The sequence below is a fragment of the Stegastes partitus genome, unplaced genomic scaffold (genome assembly GCF_000690725.1).
Source record: "Stegastes partitus isolate 25-593 unplaced genomic scaffold, Stegastes_partitus-1.0.2 Scaffold230, whole genome shotgun sequence".
NCBI lineage: Eukaryota > Metazoa > Chordata > Actinopteri > Pomacentridae > Stegastes > Stegastes partitus.
Window position 1 is genome coordinate 56,483 of NW_007577961.1, and position 16,808 is coordinate 73,290.

The following is a 16,808-nucleotide window of genomic DNA, read 5'->3' on the forward strand; positions in this document are numbered from 1 at the left end:
TAAATGCAGTTGTGTCACAGTGGCTCAGAATGCTGTCGTTGCGCCGTTTGTCCACGAGATGGAGCTCTGACTCCATTCAGTCCTCACCGCTGTCTTCTCAGTAGTACAAGAGTAAGCTACAGCCAGGCAGCATCACAGGAGTGGGCTGAGCAGAGCTACTGACGGATAAGTTCATAACGATGTTGTGACATCAACAATGATTCAACATGTCTCCTGTTTCACTTTAACTCTCTTTGCCATGTGTCATGACGAGTGATGTGTGCTGCGTTGCGTCTGTCGTGCTTTTCATTTACGTTGCTAAAGTTGTGCTAACCTAGCTTCAGCTACTCCCTGTCCGTGTATGTTAGCAACAACATCACTGTAGTTATGCCAGCCTAGCATAGCGTTAGCTAACAGCTTAAAAGCCAGTACGTAACTGCAGAAATAAGTGTACAAAATATTGGAGAGTACAGAACGACTGTTCATCACTCCGTCAGTTTGTTATTCATGCCATCAATGTTAATTCAAATGCTAAAGCTATGTTTTGATTGTCCATGAATCTAATAGTGTAGATAAAATGAATGCAGGACTTTAACATTGGCTGGAAATCACAATATGGTGGAAATGAGCTGCTTGGCGGAGGTCTGCACTCTCTGAGGTGCTTGTCTAGTTTATTCATCAGTTGATTACCAAACTTGTTCATCAGTTTTTTGATATCTAGTATTTTACTTGTATTTATGAGTAAACATGAAAAAATGTTTAACCTAAGCTTCTTTCACTTTTCCATCAGGGCTATGAAGATGTCCAGGGTTTCTTGAACTCCTCTTTTCCAAACAGTGCCTTCAGCGACCTCACAGAGGCCTTAGATGTAAAATGTCAAGCAATCTGGCAACTTTCAGCTTCATTAAAGAACTTCAATGATGGTAAGTTAATAATGGATCATACAGTTTTAGCTGCTTAATGTGACATTGCAGGTATGTGAGATAAAACTAGCAAACTATATAGTATGGACCTGAGCTGCCGGCAGTGTTATGCAGGTATCTCATGTATGACTAAGGCATTTTGTTTCTTTGCAATAATGATTTCAGATTTATCTCCCGCTGAAATGTAAAACCACAAGCCCTCTGAAGGACTAGTTAGATTGTTTGGATGACATCGAAATGTGGATGGAACTAAGTTTTCTTAATGTAAATGATCAGAAAATAGAAGTTTTCTTTTAGTTACGGGCCCTAAATAAGCTTTTTCTTTCCTTCACTGATTTGGAAAAGGTAATTCGCCCCTTTATTTTGCCCAGGCTTGGCTGTTAGTCATAGTTCCTACTTAGATGTCAGTCAGTTTTTGCTTTCTCATCTAAAACTGATCCAAAATGCTGCCACTTGGCTGCTAACAGGCACATGTGAGCACTGAATTCTACTACTGACCAAAGGCTCTTGGTTGTCCTAAGGTCCAAATTAACACATAGACAAAATCTAAACTGCAAAAATCTTCCATTTTACATCATGACTTCACCAACACAGGACATTTTTAAAACCTGCTTTTTTTTGGTTTTAAAACTAGACCAAGTTTTGATATTTGCTTTAACTTGTGTTGTTTGCTGTAGCCGGTTTTATTGTTCTATACTTTTGTTTCCTCTCATTGCCTTCCCCCATCTTTTCAGGGCCACAAATTTGTGCCCAGCCTACGGTCAAAAATGGAATGAGAACAAACCAAGTTCATTCAGCTGGTGTCAAAGGCATCCTGATGACTGATGTTCTGAAGTTCGGGCCCATGTTGCAGAACTCACTCATGGCGAGCTCCATAGCCAAAGCGGTCCAGGTGCTCGGAGCCACAGTGTCCCCTCAGCAGCTGAAACACTTCCTCACCTCCCAACCTGCAGCAGTCCAGCAGGATGACATTATATGTAGCACCTCGACCAGCTTCAACAGCTCTGTTTTGACTACAAGCTCATCCTGTTATGTAAAGACTGAAGAACAAAAAGTTGTTTTTGAGGACAACAGCCAGCCAGATGTTGTGATTGTTCCACCTACCATTACTCAGAGCTGTGATGTTAGCACAGAGAGGCCTCAGCTACTACTGCCTCCAATACAAGCTGTACTCCCACAGATCAGTCACGCGAAACCAATGAATATAACTCCACAAATACGCTGGGCATGTGAGAACGAAGTGCAGGTGCACCACCAAAAACAAACATCCTCTCAGCTGCTGCACTTCCTCAGAGAAAAAGCTAAAAACACGGGTGCACTAGATGTTACCGTCATGCATTGGAGTAGAAGTACAAACGCGTCAGGTTCACCACAGCCGACGTCACCTGCCATCGAAACCCAAAGGTACCAATTTAGACGTGCTGTGACTGACGATCTGATGGGTGCTCCAACTCCCAAAATGCTGCGTGAAACCATTGAAAACCAAACCCCAGCCTTCAGACTTAAAAGGGCCGAGTCTAGTGGCTCTTTGATCTACAGCTATGTGATTGCAACAGAAACTGAACTGTGGGATATTGGCGACATCTTCACAGAGGTGGCCGAGGGAGACTCTGATCCGAAGCCCTTTGAAGGTGAAGAAGAAGAAGAAGACGCCCTAAATATAAACGCTCAAGTGGAGAACTCCTGTGTTAACATCCAGTGGAAAACCCAGACCCTTAAACGCACAAAACCTGCAATGAGCGTAGACATTCCCGAGTTTCAGATCCGAAAGTTTGAAGAGACTGAAGTTGTGGTGTCTCATATCGTCAGCCCAGGAAACTTCTACATCCAGCACGCAGACTCCCCTGAGAAGCTGCAGGCCCTTGTCATTGAGTAAGTCATTCAGCATCGAGTCTAATCTCTTGTCTGCTTTTTCTCAGCTTTTCTCAAACCCTTACTGATTCCCTGATCACATTTGCAGGACTTAAAAAGCCACTTATTCTTTTTATTCATTACTGCTTTCTTTGTAGATTTTTTTTTTCTTTTCTTTTTAATAATCCACATGTTTCTGGTTGTCATTATGTTTCTTCTTTTTTTTTTTTTCTCATTTGCAGCAGCTGGAAAGCCAGTAGTTCATATGCCGAGCAGAACTGCATTCCAGACATTGGAACCAAAGTAATGGCTTGGTTTCCTCAGCAGGAACAATGGTGCAGGGCTCAGGTGATGAAAATATGTGGAGTGAGTAGAGGTGGGTCCAGTTTTTGTGTGTTGGAATGGTTTTACTGTTGCATACCTCTAGATGGTAGCAGTGTCTTTTTGCCTGGCTGGGGCCTCTTGGGAGTTTAGATTTCTAACTTCTCTGTCTTCTGGATGTAAGATGATAATGCCACAGATGGCGCTGAGAGAAAGACATCCATCAAGGTGGAAGTGAAACGGCTGGACCACGGCGACACCGCTTGTCCGTCTTTGTGGAACGTAAAGGACCTGCCCCCAGAAATGGCTGCTCTGCCACTTCAAGCAGTGCAGGTTTCGCTGGCAAATGTGAGCGTTTCCCTGCTGTTACTCAGACGATAGCGCTGGCTTCAAAGTCTTCCACATGCACGTAAACTACTACATAAATCTCTCGCTGATGTTGAAATTTTTTCCGAAACGAGCGTGCAGATCATCCCTCTCAGAATTTGCATACATGGAAATGGTTAATAAACTGCGCTTGTGAGAGTGTAGACTTAATTATTTGCATTTGTCCACACGATTAGTCACAGCTTTATCTATTGCTCAGTGACAAAGGAAATGAATTATCTCGGTTCACGGTATTTTGCGTCTGTTTCCTCTCCCTCAGGTGACGCCCGTAAACGAGACGGATTGGTCTGAGGAGGCAGTGGACTGGTTCAAAGCGATGGTGCACAACAGGACGCTCTACGCCAGACTTTATCCTCAGGGGCCCAAAGTTACAGTCGAGCTGTTCTTGGAAAAGGGAACGCTAGGAGCTATGAGGTACTTAAGGATGAAGCAGTCAATTAATGGTGCATATTAAAGTCAGAGTAATAGAGTTGTAAATGACATAAGATTTATTCAATCCGTCTGATGTTGTTACTTGTATCAAGCAGGCCTTTATTTTGCTGTTACAAGTGATCTATTTTGTTGAATCAAGAGCTAGGATACAGTGGAGCTGCTCAATATATCATTTCACCACCAACACTGGGACATGTGAGCGCACAATAGTCCCACTGCAGGAAGTGTGTCGTGATATAAACTGAGTAAATGAACATTAACACATCATGTTTTTTGCTGTTTGATGTGAAAAGAAAACTCTTAAGGCTCCACATGTGCACAGCTAAATCAGAAAAGAAAAAGAGACAAACACAGAAAACAAAGATTTGGTCGCAAAAAAGAAACATCAGTTGGCTGCGCTGCACAATTTATGAAATATTCATCACAATCATGAATTCCAACAACTTACATTAACATGATTGACTGCGATATTGACATTTAAAATGTGCACTCTGCTCACAGAACACAGCCCATGTAGATGAAATCACTTGGGTTTTAACTTGGATGAATGTGACATTAATATTTCACTCTTTTTAAAGCAATTGTTGGTCGCAGTCCTGTCGAGCTGCTGTGTTGCAGTAGAAGCTTGTAGAGCCAGCTTCTACTGTAGCCTGCATTCGAGACATTGGTTGTAAATTGTAGTGTCTTATCAATAAGCAGGTGTTCAGCAATTAAGACGTTTTGAGTACAGTTTTTATATATACATAGAGAGAGAGACTCTAGGAGGTAAAATGAATTCAGGAGAGAAAGAACTGGATTTTAGGTCTAAAGTTGCACAACATAGAAATGAAAGCAGTGCTCTGTTTATTTAATTGTAATTGTGATCTCAATATTGGTCAGAATAGCAGATTTTGGTAATATTTGTATGAACCCAGGAAGTTGTATGCAGATATTTCAGCTACAGAAAAGATAATGTTGACCAAAAACAGATCCTCTGTCAGCAGTGTCATGCAACCGTTTCCACAACATGATTCAACAAGACTAATTTATTTGGCATTTAACGTGGCACCACAAACCTCTATTCTGAACACCATCCAAAACAAAACATATTTCAGATACCTTTGCTACTTTACACCATATGAAAAACGTCCTAACTTAAAAAATGTCTTTTTTTTTTTTTTTTAAAGTAAGTTTTGTTTTTTTCAGCTTTTCAAAATGGCCTTTTATTTTCTATGCTGATGATAGAATTAGACATTCTTTACAAATACAAGGTGTGTCAGAAAAGTTCCAGGACTGGTGTCACAAAAGATATATTTCAAATCCAACCTATAAACTACAAGCTTTCCCCTTCCAAGTAATCCCCCCTGGAGTCTAATGCACTTTCCCAGCCTTCTCTGCCACACCGCCATGCACTCCTGGAAGGATTCTTCCAGGATCCTCTTCAGCTCTGTCGTGACAACCATCTTGATGTCTTACTTACTTACTTACTTACTTACTTACTTACCCCGTTACCGTCTGTTGGGACACTAGCAGTGTGTCAGACGATGCACGGTTGCTTCGCAGTTCCATTCGCCATTTATCCCTGTCGAGGGCATCATCAGGGGTTAGCCCCCAGTCCGCGAGATCCCCTGACACCAGCTCCTCCCATGTTTTCCTGGGTCTCCCCCTCTGTCTTTTTCCGGCGGCATCCAAGTTCCTGATTTTGTTGATGAACTGAGTACTGCGGTGGACATGTCCGAACCATCTTAGACGGCGGTACCGGATCTCTGTATGAAGATCAACGAGGCCTAATTTCATACGAAGCTCACTTGAGCTGATGTGCACATCAGGCTTGATATGGTACATCCATCTCAGAGTGGATCTCTCATTCCACTCCAGACGACTTAGATCTTCTTTCCTTAGAGGCCAGCACTCACGGGCATACAGCATGGTACTTCAGATACGCGGCCACGGACATCGGGTGATGTGGACCTTGATGACAGGAGAGGCAACAGTTCTTTGAATTTCTTCCAGGCTGATCTGGTTCTAGTGATAGTCCACGTCTTCAAAACGGGTCCCCTTGATGACCCCCTTGAGCTTGGGGAAGAGGAAAAAAAACATGGCGATGTTCTTCTCAGCCAGGAACTGTTGGATGTTCAGGGCATTGTGAGCAGGCATGTTGTCATGGTGAAGCAGCCATGACTTGTCCTGCAACAACTCTCGCCTCTTCCTGAACGAAGCAAACGCCGCAGGATCTCTTTGTAGACGTGCTGGTTGATCGTCTGAAGGGGAAAACTCATAGTTTGTAGTTTGAAATATATCTGTTGTGACACCAGTCCTGGAACTTCTCTGACACACCTCATAGTTATCCAGGCTATCCAGGGAAAATGTCTTAATATTTTTATAATGCAGTGTAAATCTCAGAAACGCAACATATTACAAAGTCAGTTTTTTCCAACAGTATGCAACCCTAGAATAGTGCGTGTGTATGGATTCATTATCAGCAGGTTCCAAAAATCTTAACTGTACAATTGATTGATCATCTTCATTTCAGGAGGGGAGCATCACTGTCTGTGAGACTGGCCAAAAACGGACATGCACAACATCACAAACTGAAGAACGTCGGCCTCACAAACAGAAGTAAGTTGCGCATCTACAGTTGGTGGCAGTGTCGGCTCTGTATTCTAAAGACTGTCTTCATTATCAGAAAAAAACATCTGAACTGCTCACTGTTACTCAAAACCTTGTTTTGTTTCGTAGGCGCTGTTCAACTTAACATGCAAAAACAGGATTCTGAGTGGGAGAAGTACCTCATCTCATGTTACACTCAACATAAGTAACTGAAAGCAGGGAGTGTGTGTGTACTTCTGTCTTGCTTGTGTGACGGACTGTGAGGTTTGAAATACAAATGGCAACTCCTGCCATGCAGCACACGAATATAGACATTTGATTACTCTTAAATGAGAGAGCAAGAAAAAAGTTTTGATGAAGCATTTGTGCACAAGCGAACATTAGGATTAAATCCATAAATAGTCATTAAAAACTCCAGTGACTGCGTAAATCAAGAATATTTACATTTTGAACAATGTAATCTAAATACAAATTCAGAATTCTAACTCCAGGTGTTGACTGGACTAGTACACATTAAGTTACTTGTATCAGCTTTCATGTTGGTTTTTATGTTGCAGTTTACAAAACGACGTATGGTGAATTTTATATATAAATTCATATCATTTTTTTTTGTAAGTTAAAGATGTTTGACATTTCTCTTTAAAGTAGAGATACATTTGTGTGTGAACAATTTTTATAAGTCTAATTTGGATTGAAAACAGTTTATTTGTTGTTCAGTTTTTTTTTTTTTTGTCTGCATTCTGACACTCGAAAACATTAAAGTGTGTCTCCGGTCCTGATTATTGCAGCCACTAGACGGTGCTAGTTCAGTCCGATTACCTGCCTTCTATTAAGTGATACTTGGTTTCTCTCTATGCTACAACCAGTAGGTCTGTTTAATTAATTTTTTTATTCTACTTTTGATGATCATCACAAGCTGCTGCTTCGGTTGATATTGAGTTCTTGTACAATGGCTGATTTTTATTTTTTTTATGTGTACATTTCTTCTTTTGCAATAAAGACGTGTTCTGTGCTGTTGTACTACATGTTCCGTGCCTCTCCATTCTGTAGAAGGAATCTAAATGAGCCTTAGTTCATTCAAAAGAATTACCAGGCCACCCAAACCCTCCCACTACACTTGTCACAAGTGACGCAGAAATGCTCACAGCACAGTGAACCGCTGTAGGTCATTTGATGGTGCATGACAAGCGACCACATTGTGTTTTCACAGGCATGCAGTTTTGTTGTTACTGTAAATTATTGTTTCTGCTGCCGCTGTAGGGAGGAGTGTGACCGGAACAAACTGTTAAATATCAGTTGATGGTGCCGTATAAAGTAACGATTTCATCAGTGGATTGTGTGTTTTCACATGGGTCTGGGGGCATATGCAAGGAGTGTGCATCCACAATGGGTCACATGCAGATTTATTATCATTCAGAGCTAGCAGAGTAACTTTTAGCCCAGTGATCAAATCAAATGAATGAATCAAAAATCAAAACATGGAAGCAAATTTTATTCAAAAGAGAAGCTGTAGTGATTAGATTCCTGTAAAATGAGCAAATTTAGAAGAGAATGTCAAAGTGATTGAAAATGACTTCAATCTAATCTTATATTTATAGTGTTATTTGTCAAAGTAAATATACTTTTGCATGTCTGATTGCATTCAAATCTGTGACACTGGTTACATCGGCCTGCACAACAGAGCAGTGGCCACTCCATTTGCAGCAGCTTGTGTGTTTTCTAGATGAATTTGCAAACCTGTTAGTGACTCTGCTCTCTGCTGTGGCGCAGGTCAAAAGCTTCCTTCACTTCCCTGCCCTGCCAAGCACAATAAATAATGTGGCAGGCTGAGGCCTTTTGTGTCCACACAGATTCCTTCTTTTGCCCGGGGTAGGCGGAAATCGAGGCGTTTGATCTGAATTCTAAAGAGTCTTGTTGCAGCCCAATAAAGGCTGCCATTGTATGTAAATAGTTTATATAAGAGCATATGACTGCTACGGTGCAGGGCAGTGGCTAGTGGCGGAGGAATGATTAGCATTTTCCAAACGCATGGTGTTCTCAATCCAGCCTTTTGGCTCGCTAAAAAACACAATATTTTAATTCATTTCTTCCCATTTTGTACACATTTTTGTGTACCACCACAGCTGAAGGTAAAATGCGTGTTCTATCCTTTTCATTGTGTTTTCTACTAACACTCAGCGAGCAGAGGGGTTGGATTTGATGTGGGTGACGGCTGACATGCCCCAGTGCCTCGACTTCACAAATACTTGGCATACTAATGGTCACATTTTCACGACCCTTTATAGTAATACTGGTTTATTCAACATGTTTTTCAAGAGTGTGATCATTTCAAGAGGCAAATCTGGTGAAGTGTCGTTTTTCTGAAACAATAGACGTCTCTCACTTGGGCTCAGAAAAAAAAATCTCAAATGAGATGCATGTCTTGCTGGTTCCTTGGAAGAAAACTGCTGTCTGTCTGTCAGTCTGTCTGCAACTGGGCTGTAGGCCAGTCTGGGAGTACAGTTTTAATACAGGGCGAGCAAATCACGTGGTTCGGCAAATGTTTCGCAATTGGCTTCAACCTGCTGCGTCTTGTGACGGCGCATGGTGGTAGGCCATCGCCCCTGCTTTTATACGGCCGCCAAGCTACTTGGCAATTCTTGTCTGTTGTTCCTTACTCCGGAAAATCCAGCTTGATGCTCAGGTCACACCTCAAGATGGTCATCTTTGGACCCGGCGCTGCTTACGCCGCTTGCACCGCCGGCTGAGCCTGGTAAAACTCTACAAACTAACGTTCCAACAGCTAGACTTTGACTAAATTGTTATGTTTTTGTGGACGACAGCGTTCATGGACTTTAGATTATTTAACTTGGGAAGACATTTCTACCAGTGTGACTTTAAACCAATACGAAGGGTTAAAGTGTCAACAAGTTTAGAAATAATTTTGATGCATTTACTTTTCTGTGAAGCAATTTAAGGAATTTTGTTGAAGTTCATTGATAGTTTGCTGTTCTCCTAAGTTGACCAGAGATGTAGCTTAACCTACATCCATGTAACCAAATAATTATGCTTGCTTTTTTTCTTTTACTTTGCAGACCTGGAGTCGAAGATGAACTGGGGGACCTTTTATGCCGTGATCAGCGGCGTAAACAGGCACTCTACCGGCATTGGACGCATTTGGCTCTCCGTCATCTTCATCTTCCGTATCCTGGTCCTGGTGGTCGCCGCAGAGAGCGTTTGGGGGGATGAGAAGTCCGGCTTCACCTGCAACACCCAGCAGCCCGGCTGCAACAGCGTTTGCTACGACCAGTTCTTCCCCATCTCGCACATCCGTCTGTGGGCGCTCCAGCTCATCCTGGTCTCCACCCCCGCGCTGCTGGTGGCCATGCATGTCGCCCACCGACGGCACATCGACAAGAAGATCCTGAAGAGGTCGGGCCGCACCAGCCCCAAGGAGCTGGAACGCGTCAAGAACCAGAAGTTTCAGATCACAGGAGCCTTGTGGTGGACATACATGATCAGCATCATCTTCAGAATCATCTTCGAGGTGGCTTTTCTCTACATCTTTTACTTGATCTATCCTGACTTTAAGATGGTGCGTTTGGTGAAATGTGACTCGTACCCTTGCCCCAACACCGTGGACTGTTTCGTGTCCAGACCCACAGAAAAGACCATATTCACTGTGTTCATGCTGGCAGTGTCTGGGGTGTGTGTGCTGCTCAACCTGGCTGAGGTGGTGTACCTCATCAGCAGGGCCTGCAAACGGTACTTTGGCGTCTCCGAAGATGAGTCGAAAGTAGCTTGGATAAGTCAAAAATTGTCTACTTACAGGCAAAACGAAATCAATCAGCTGATAGCAGATCATTCTCTCAAGTCTAAGTTCACTGTGACCAAAAAGAGCCCGACCGAGAGGGGTGAGAGGTGTTCTGCTTTCTGAGACTCCCTTCAAACTAATCAACCGTAATCACACCTGTCCGTGGAGCATGTTCTGCATTAATGACACATATACTGTATATTTGATTGTTGTCAACATTTTGACCATTTATTTATGTATTATTCAGTCAAATGCTTATTTATTCTTGGGGTTTTTTTCTATTTATTTTAACTGACACGAACGTTAGCTGCTGTTCTTGTCTAAAGTATACGGAGCCAGTAGTGAAGGTTCAAAGACTGCACCAGTGGTTTTACATGTTTTAGCACAATTACGACAAATTCTACAAACGTTGTAGCGGTACCGCACGACTAAGCTTACCATCATTTGTTTGATTGGTTTTTTTCTGCCTTTAAAGTTCCATTCTTTCTTGCATAGAGGATTTTTTTCCACTGAGTGTTAGCCAAAGGAAACTTACCAGTGCCAAACTGACAAGAATTGATAGTTTAACCAATTTTCTTAAATTGGGATTTCATTTACTGAAGCATAATACACGCACAAAAAGACACGTTTGTGCATCGATGGCCAGTCATAACAGGAAAATACATAGATTTCTGTCAAATACGGTAACACAGATTCATTGCCTTTGCCGTACACATGCCGATCATTTTTAATGTCATGCGTAATCAACTTCCAAAAGCCCATTATCAGCCAGGAAAAACCCTGCTGTACATTATGAGACACAAGCTGTTAAGGTGGGATAATTGCCTGAGTTAAACAAACCATGAATGTGAGCATCATAACTTTGTTTTTGTCAAGAGTTGCATGAAAATGCACTTCCAAGTGCGCATTTGTTAAAATCTTGCAGATGTGGCAGGTTCGCGTGCCTAAAAGACCCAAATTACTGCCAAAATACTCGTATTTATGAGCCGCGAATATGTGGAAATCAAATCCAGAACACAAATATCAAGCATTTAAAAGATGTTGTTAGCAATATAAAGGTTGCTGTTTGGAAACCGACTCTGGCTTTGGTTAGCAGCTTCTCTTCAGAACATTAATCCACCCTGTAGCAGGTTTTTCACACCCATTCACTTTTTTTTTTTTGGTTGCCTGCTTTGACAACAGAAATTTAGCTTTGACAACAGAAAAGATGAATGAATAACTCTAAGGAGGTTACACAAAGGCTTCATGAATAGATCTTCATACCATACGGAAATGAAAGGAAGTGGACGGCTCAGAAATGTCCAATAATACTTTTTGAAACGTGTTAACAGGAACATTCAGTCTAATTGATGTCTAGCAATAAAACATTTGCCAAAATGTGTAAAAACACCAGTTTTGGGCCTTTAGGAAAAGCCGACATCACTGAAGCAATTAAAATGCTGGATAAGAAAGTCAACTTGTTCATTTAGATCAAAGGTAATACTACTGTGTGTCACATTTAATGCAGTCTGGTTCAAAGCTAGTACAAGTATGGAACAGAGAGAGAGGCATTTATTGAAGTAGGTGCTTAAAGCCAACAACCCTGTGGCACTTAGATTTTATTGACCTCTCATTGAATATGCTAAACTTTGCTATAATTGTTCTGTAACTTGGTATATTGCTCTGAATATATTGTAACAACTGGTGCTAGAAAACCAAAGAAGTGTAAAGATACCGTCCAGCCGTGACTGTAAAAAGAACCCCCTCCGACAAACACGTAACTACTTATCTAATTATAACAGTGTTAGTCTGAAAGAAGTATTTTAAACTCCTTACTGTCAGTAAACTTCCATCTTGGATTCTTTCCAGGTCAAAACTGCTCAAGTGATGAAATGGCAAAAAATTGCAACAACACTTCCATTGTTCTTCTTCTGTCTTCACTCGTCTGCTGGGTCACCTTTGAGGATTTTTTTTGTTGTTGTTGCAAATCCCAGTACTGTACATACGTCTTTGGATTTGTGTATCTTTGTATTCATTTGTGAATACTCACTTCACTGCAGCTTCTGTCTTGAAGTTTTCTTCCAGTTGAAGTCGACCTACTTTGTTTTAACCCGTCGCTGTCACCTGCTTCCCTTAATATTAGACTGCATATTATATGATCCAGTATCTCTCTGCTCCTGAAAGTTTAATGCCCCCGTGCACCGGTGTCTGTTTTGTCGGTTAACCTGCTTTGTTTTTTTCAGCGTGTTTTAATGCGTACGGAAACCCTTCTGTTGGCGTGTATGTCCATTTACATCCAGGTAAACAATCCAGACGAAATATTTAATGGGTTGGAACTATATACTGTGTACATTATGTCATATAAAGAAATAAACTGCCTGAAAAGTTGACATTCTTTGAAGTTATTTGGCAAACATACTGGTTTTTTTCTCACTACATGTGTCCAAAGTTTTGTAGCTACCATCCCTGAAAGTGAACTTTTTCCTCTGCCTTACTTCCTTCCTGTTACTGTGGTTTGTAACTTGAGGATGCCAGTGCCTACTCATCTCCAAATCATGGCCCCCTCCTTCCCCTCATCCCACCCCATGATAGGAGAGAGACCGTTGTGCTATATTTGGACCCCAGGAAAGCACTTGTGGCCAGACGGACTTAGCAGACAACATCATTGGCCAGCTGCCCCGTCACTCACCGTAACAAGCGAGTAGATGAGCTTTAATAGTTTACATTAGAGGCTGTGCCAAATTTAACCACTGGAGGGGAGGGAGGGCAGGTCGGACATGGTTGAGAGTGTGTGTTTGTGTGTGTTGTGGTCAGCACAGGAAGACCCCTAGGCCCTGGATCCACGACTCCTGCCCGAGCCGGGTTTGAAGACACAAGGCTGAGTCAGTGGGTTTGTCGGTGTGGAACTGAGTTTGTTCCGAGCAGGAGTCCGCTTTTCCTCTCCATTCAAGGGCATTGCTTGGGGGGGGGGGGGGCCCTGAGATCAGCCCCACGCCGAGGCCTCATCAGCGAAAGCAGGGCGGCCTCATGGACCCTCCAAGGCGCGGGGAGCTTCACCACAGGGGATGTATAAGTTGACAAGGTGGCTTTCTCCAGTAAATGTGAGTTTTTTTTGTGACGTTCATACTTTCTTGATAGAAGTTTGTGCTCTTCGGGGAGCTGAAGTCAGACATAAACCTAGGATGAGTTAGTTAAGGTGCATGTTGTGACCAAATGCTGCAGTTTGTCTACAGCTGCTTCCATGATCTTGAGAAAAACAGTTCCTGATGTTCCTCTCCACTGTTATGCGCTATCACACACTGTGAGGGGTCTCATATGGACAGCACACCTTTGTTTAAATTTACTGCCCAGTCTACAATTGTTACAGCATGAGATAGATTTATTAGAGGTGGCTCCACTAAACTATCAGCTCACCTGCCACATTCGAGCAGTTGGACAGAATTCACTCACAGTCACGGCGGCATACTTTGAATTTCCTGTCCTGCCACTGTACAGCACATCCATCACAAGCAGAATATATTTATACCATAATGTGTCACAGGAGCTGACAGTACCGACATTACTCGACTGTTTCTAATTCGTACTTCACAACACATCTGCCCGGTGTTTGATTTCACCTCGTGTGGCTCATGTTGCCGCGGCTCGCGTCATAAAGGCCGGGAGCTGCGGAATCATGCCTGAAACCTGCCTTTCCCCCCTGTCCACACTTGCCAAATATATGCCCTCCTAAAGTAAATATAATCCTGTCTGCATCCACGTGGATAAGGACAGTACCTGCTCAGCAGCAGAGTCCCCCCCCCCCCTACAGTCGGACACTCAGTAGGCAGCTTGACTCCTTAGAGACTCGCTCGTTCTGAGCTCGGCTGAACTTGGTTAGACATTTTAGGGAATTTGTAGTCACCAGGAACACCGAAGCCCACTTTAGCCTCTGGATTAGTTTAATTTTAGTCTCTTGGTGTATTTGCTGCATAGACAAGCCTACAGATAAGTCACGGTTTGAATGTGACTGTGTCCTTTTTTTTTTTCTTTTTTTTTTTTGTAATGCCTCTGTAGTCCCAGATCTGACCTTGCACAGCCATGGGGGACTGGAACCTGCTGGGAAAGCTTCTGGAAAAAGCCCAGGAGCACTCCACCGTTGTGGGGAAGGTGTGGCTCACTGTCCTGTTCATCTTCCGCATCCTGATCCTGAGCGCCGCCACAGAGAAGGTGTGGGGCGACGAGCAGTCGGGCTTCACCTGCGACACCAAGCAGCCCGGTTGCGAGAACGTCTGCTACGACATCACCTTCCCCATCTCCCACGTCCGCTTCTGGGTGCTGCAGATCATCTTTGTGTCCACACCCACGCTAATCTACCTGGGACACATTCTCCATCTGGTGAGGATGGAGGAGAAGCAGAGAGAGAAAGATAAAGAGAGAGACAAGGACCACGGGCATCATTCAGACAAACAGGCCCTCATTGGGGAGACTAAGCACAAGAAAGCTCTGATAAGGGACGAGAAGGGACGGGTGCGCCTGCAGGGGGAGCTCTTGCGCACATATGTCTTCAATGTGATCTTTAAGACTCTGTTCGAGGTGGGCTTCATTGTGGCCCAGTACCTCTTGTACGGCTTTGAGCTGAAGCCCATGTATACGTGTGACAGACCGCCCTGCCCCAATGTGGTTAACTGTTACATATCCCGGCCCACGGAGAAAACCATCTTCATCATCTTCATGCTGGGAGTGGCCAGCGTTTCTCTGCTCCTCAACCTCATAGAGATCTACCACTTGGGCTTCACCAAGTGCCGCCAGGGCTTCACCTTCAGGAGAAATGAAATGTCCCACGAGAGCATCTCCAAGGAGCCCAGCGAGGCCGCCGTGCCGTTTGCGCCGAGCTACGAAGACTACTTCCACGGGCACCGGCCAGTCCAGACCTCGTACCCACCCGTACCCAGCTACAACCTGTCCCCTCTGTCTGCCGGCACAGACTCGTCCTTCCACCCATACCACAGCAAGGCAGCCTACAAACAGAATAAAGACAACTTGGCGGTGGAAAGGAGCAGCAGCAAGCCAGAGGAATGTGACCTGAAAGGGAAGAAGGGAGCAGGATCGGCCCCTGGGTCACCTACGCAGGCCAGGCCCGGCCACGGTGCCAAGCACAGCAACAACAAGACTAGAATAGACGATCTGAAGATATGAGGAGGTTTATGTTTCTCCGAGGGGTCTTAAATTGCTGAGAGGGGATCATATGTTGTTTGGAAGCATTCATACATGCTGTACCGACTCCCCCCCCTCTTAAAAATGGCACAGGTTTGACTCATTCCAGCTTAGAGGGGAGTGACATTTATAGGGCACACAGAGGACCTTCAAGTGTACTGTAATGTGTAAAGACGGATCTGTTGAACGTTCCCATTCAAAGAGATTCTGCTGTTCTTTAATCCTTTAATTTTGAGAAACCTACTCGGATTTCACATTGTGTTGGCTCTTCCCACTATTCAATATCACCACTTAAAATCGAACAAAAGAAAAACATACAATCTGCTCAGGTTTATATATTGAGCTCTTTTCTTTTTTTTTTTATTGTTTCAATGTGTGAAAAAAAAACAGCCCATAATCCAGGGCAGGAACTTGTTGAGCACCGACCTGACCTCATTTAAAGGAAATCAGATAGGGCGAATAGTTAAATTTAACTTCCTGCAACAGTTTTTGAGGTCATCATCGAGCATAGTTCACTTGCATAGACTTGAAGCGAAGAGTTGTGCAATACCTGACAACACATTACACACTGGAATCTCTATTTATTCCAGAGAAACAAATTGCACTGGTCTCAGGAGTTCCCACATTTGTACTGTCTTTTTTTTTTTTTTAATTGCAACAGCCCGCTAGTACATAATCATAAGCACATTGTTTTGTTTATCCCTGTTTAGATCTGTATTTGTGTTGTTTGTTTCCTGTAAAGCACTTGGGTGACAACCGTGTTTGAAAAACTGCTTGAAAATAAACCTGTCTTAAATTTGCACTGTTAGCAGTTCGTTTATAATCGGAAAGTCTTCATCAGGAGCGGGGGAGCAGTTTCGAGCGAAAGACACGATGCAGCTGTTGCTTCATATTCCTGAAAACGATAAATCAAGATCAACTCGGAAATAGGAAAGATAATATTAGCAGAGTTTTAGTACTGGTGCACAGTAGTTTCCAACGTGAGGCCCCTCTTTTTCTTTCAAATCTCTGAAATTAGAAGCGTGCCAGGTTGGGTTGAGTCATCGGCATGTACACACAAACATTTCATATGTTAAGAACCGACACGTCCGAGCAGTAATAAACATGTCATGTGTGAAGTCTTTTACCGTCTGCATATGACACACACACACACATGCACAACTCATCCATGCCAGGAAACCGTAGGAACCCCTGGTATGGAAACCTTGAAATTAATGGCATAGCATGTTCAGGACGAGGAAGCGCTCTCGTGCTTTTGGAACTGGCGCGTTCATAATTTCCTGTCAGTGTTTGGCACGTCAAGGGAAAGAGCAAATGTGATTTTTTATTTTTTTCTTTAAATGGATTAAAAACAAAGCAGT

The 16,808-nt window shown here is 43.2% G+C and overlaps 3 protein-coding genes across 5 annotated transcripts; all 3 read left to right on the forward strand.

Moving 5' to 3' along the window:
• The first annotated feature begins 2,340 nt into the window (after window positions 1-2,340).
• Window positions 2,341-7,494, forward strand: LOC103356986 (uncharacterized). The gene is made up of 6 exons (XM_008281349.1): window positions 2,341-2,774; window positions 2,996-3,129; window positions 3,259-3,422; window positions 3,721-3,875; window positions 6,406-6,491; window positions 6,612-7,494. Exons 1-6 carry the CDS (start codon window positions 2,341-2,343, stop codon window positions 6,689-6,691), a joined length of 1,053 nt encoding a protein of 350 aa, XP_008279571.1. The 3' UTR covers window positions 6,692-7,494.
• A 1,072-nt stretch (window positions 7,495-8,566) lies between these two features.
• Window positions 8,567-12,644, forward strand: LOC103356969 (gap junction beta-1 protein-like). 2 transcript variants are annotated; one of them, XM_008281321.1, is made up of 2 exons: window positions 8,567-8,611; window positions 9,557-12,644. In XM_008281321.1, exon 2 carries the CDS (start codon window positions 9,571-9,573, stop codon window positions 10,396-10,398), a length of 828 nt encoding a protein of 275 aa, XP_008279543.1. In that variant the 5' UTR covers window positions 8,567-8,611; window positions 9,557-9,570; the 3' UTR covers window positions 10,399-12,644. The 2 variants fall into 2 exon arrangements, with proteins under 2 accessions (XP_008279543.1, XP_008279542.1); XM_008281320.1 differs by lacking the exon at window positions 8,567-8,611 and adding an exon at window positions 8,878-9,234.
• A 406-nt stretch (window positions 12,645-13,050) lies between these two features.
• LOC103356970 (gap junction alpha-3 protein-like) lies at window positions 13,051-16,249 on the forward strand. 2 transcript variants are annotated; one of them, XM_008281322.1, is made up of 2 exons: window positions 13,051-13,355; window positions 14,308-16,249. In XM_008281322.1, exon 2 carries the CDS (start codon window positions 14,332-14,334, stop codon window positions 15,427-15,429), a length of 1,098 nt encoding a protein of 365 aa, XP_008279544.1. In that variant the 5' UTR covers window positions 13,051-13,355; window positions 14,308-14,331; the 3' UTR covers window positions 15,430-16,249. The 2 variants fall into 2 exon arrangements, with proteins under 2 accessions (XP_008279544.1, XP_008279545.1); XM_008281323.1 differs by lacking the exon at window positions 13,051-13,355 and adding an exon at window positions 14,091-14,126.
• The last annotated feature ends 559 nt before the right edge of the window (window positions 16,250-16,808 follow it).

Bases quoted from the DNA above. Each gene is read 5' to 3' on its own strand.
- LOC103356986 (XM_008281349.1), top strand. From the start codon at position 2,341: ATGGGTGCTCCAACTCCCAAAATGCTGCGTGAAACCATTGAAAACCAA. The intron at 3,423-3,720 runs GTGAGCGTTTCC...CCTCTCCCTCAG, and splicing joins TGCAGGTTTCGCTGGCAAAT to GTGACGCCCGTAAACGAGAC. The intron at 6,492-6,611 runs GTAAGTTGCGCA...TTTGTTTCGTAG, and splicing joins CGTCGGCCTCACAAACAGAA to GCGCTGTTCAACTTAACATG.
- LOC103356969 (XM_008281321.1), top strand. From the start codon at position 9,571: ATGAACTGGGGGACCTTTTATGCCGTGATCAGCGGCGTAAACAGGCAC.
- LOC103356970 (XM_008281322.1), top strand. From the start codon at position 14,332: ATGGGGGACTGGAACCTGCTGGGAAAGCTTCTGGAAAAAGCCCAGGAG.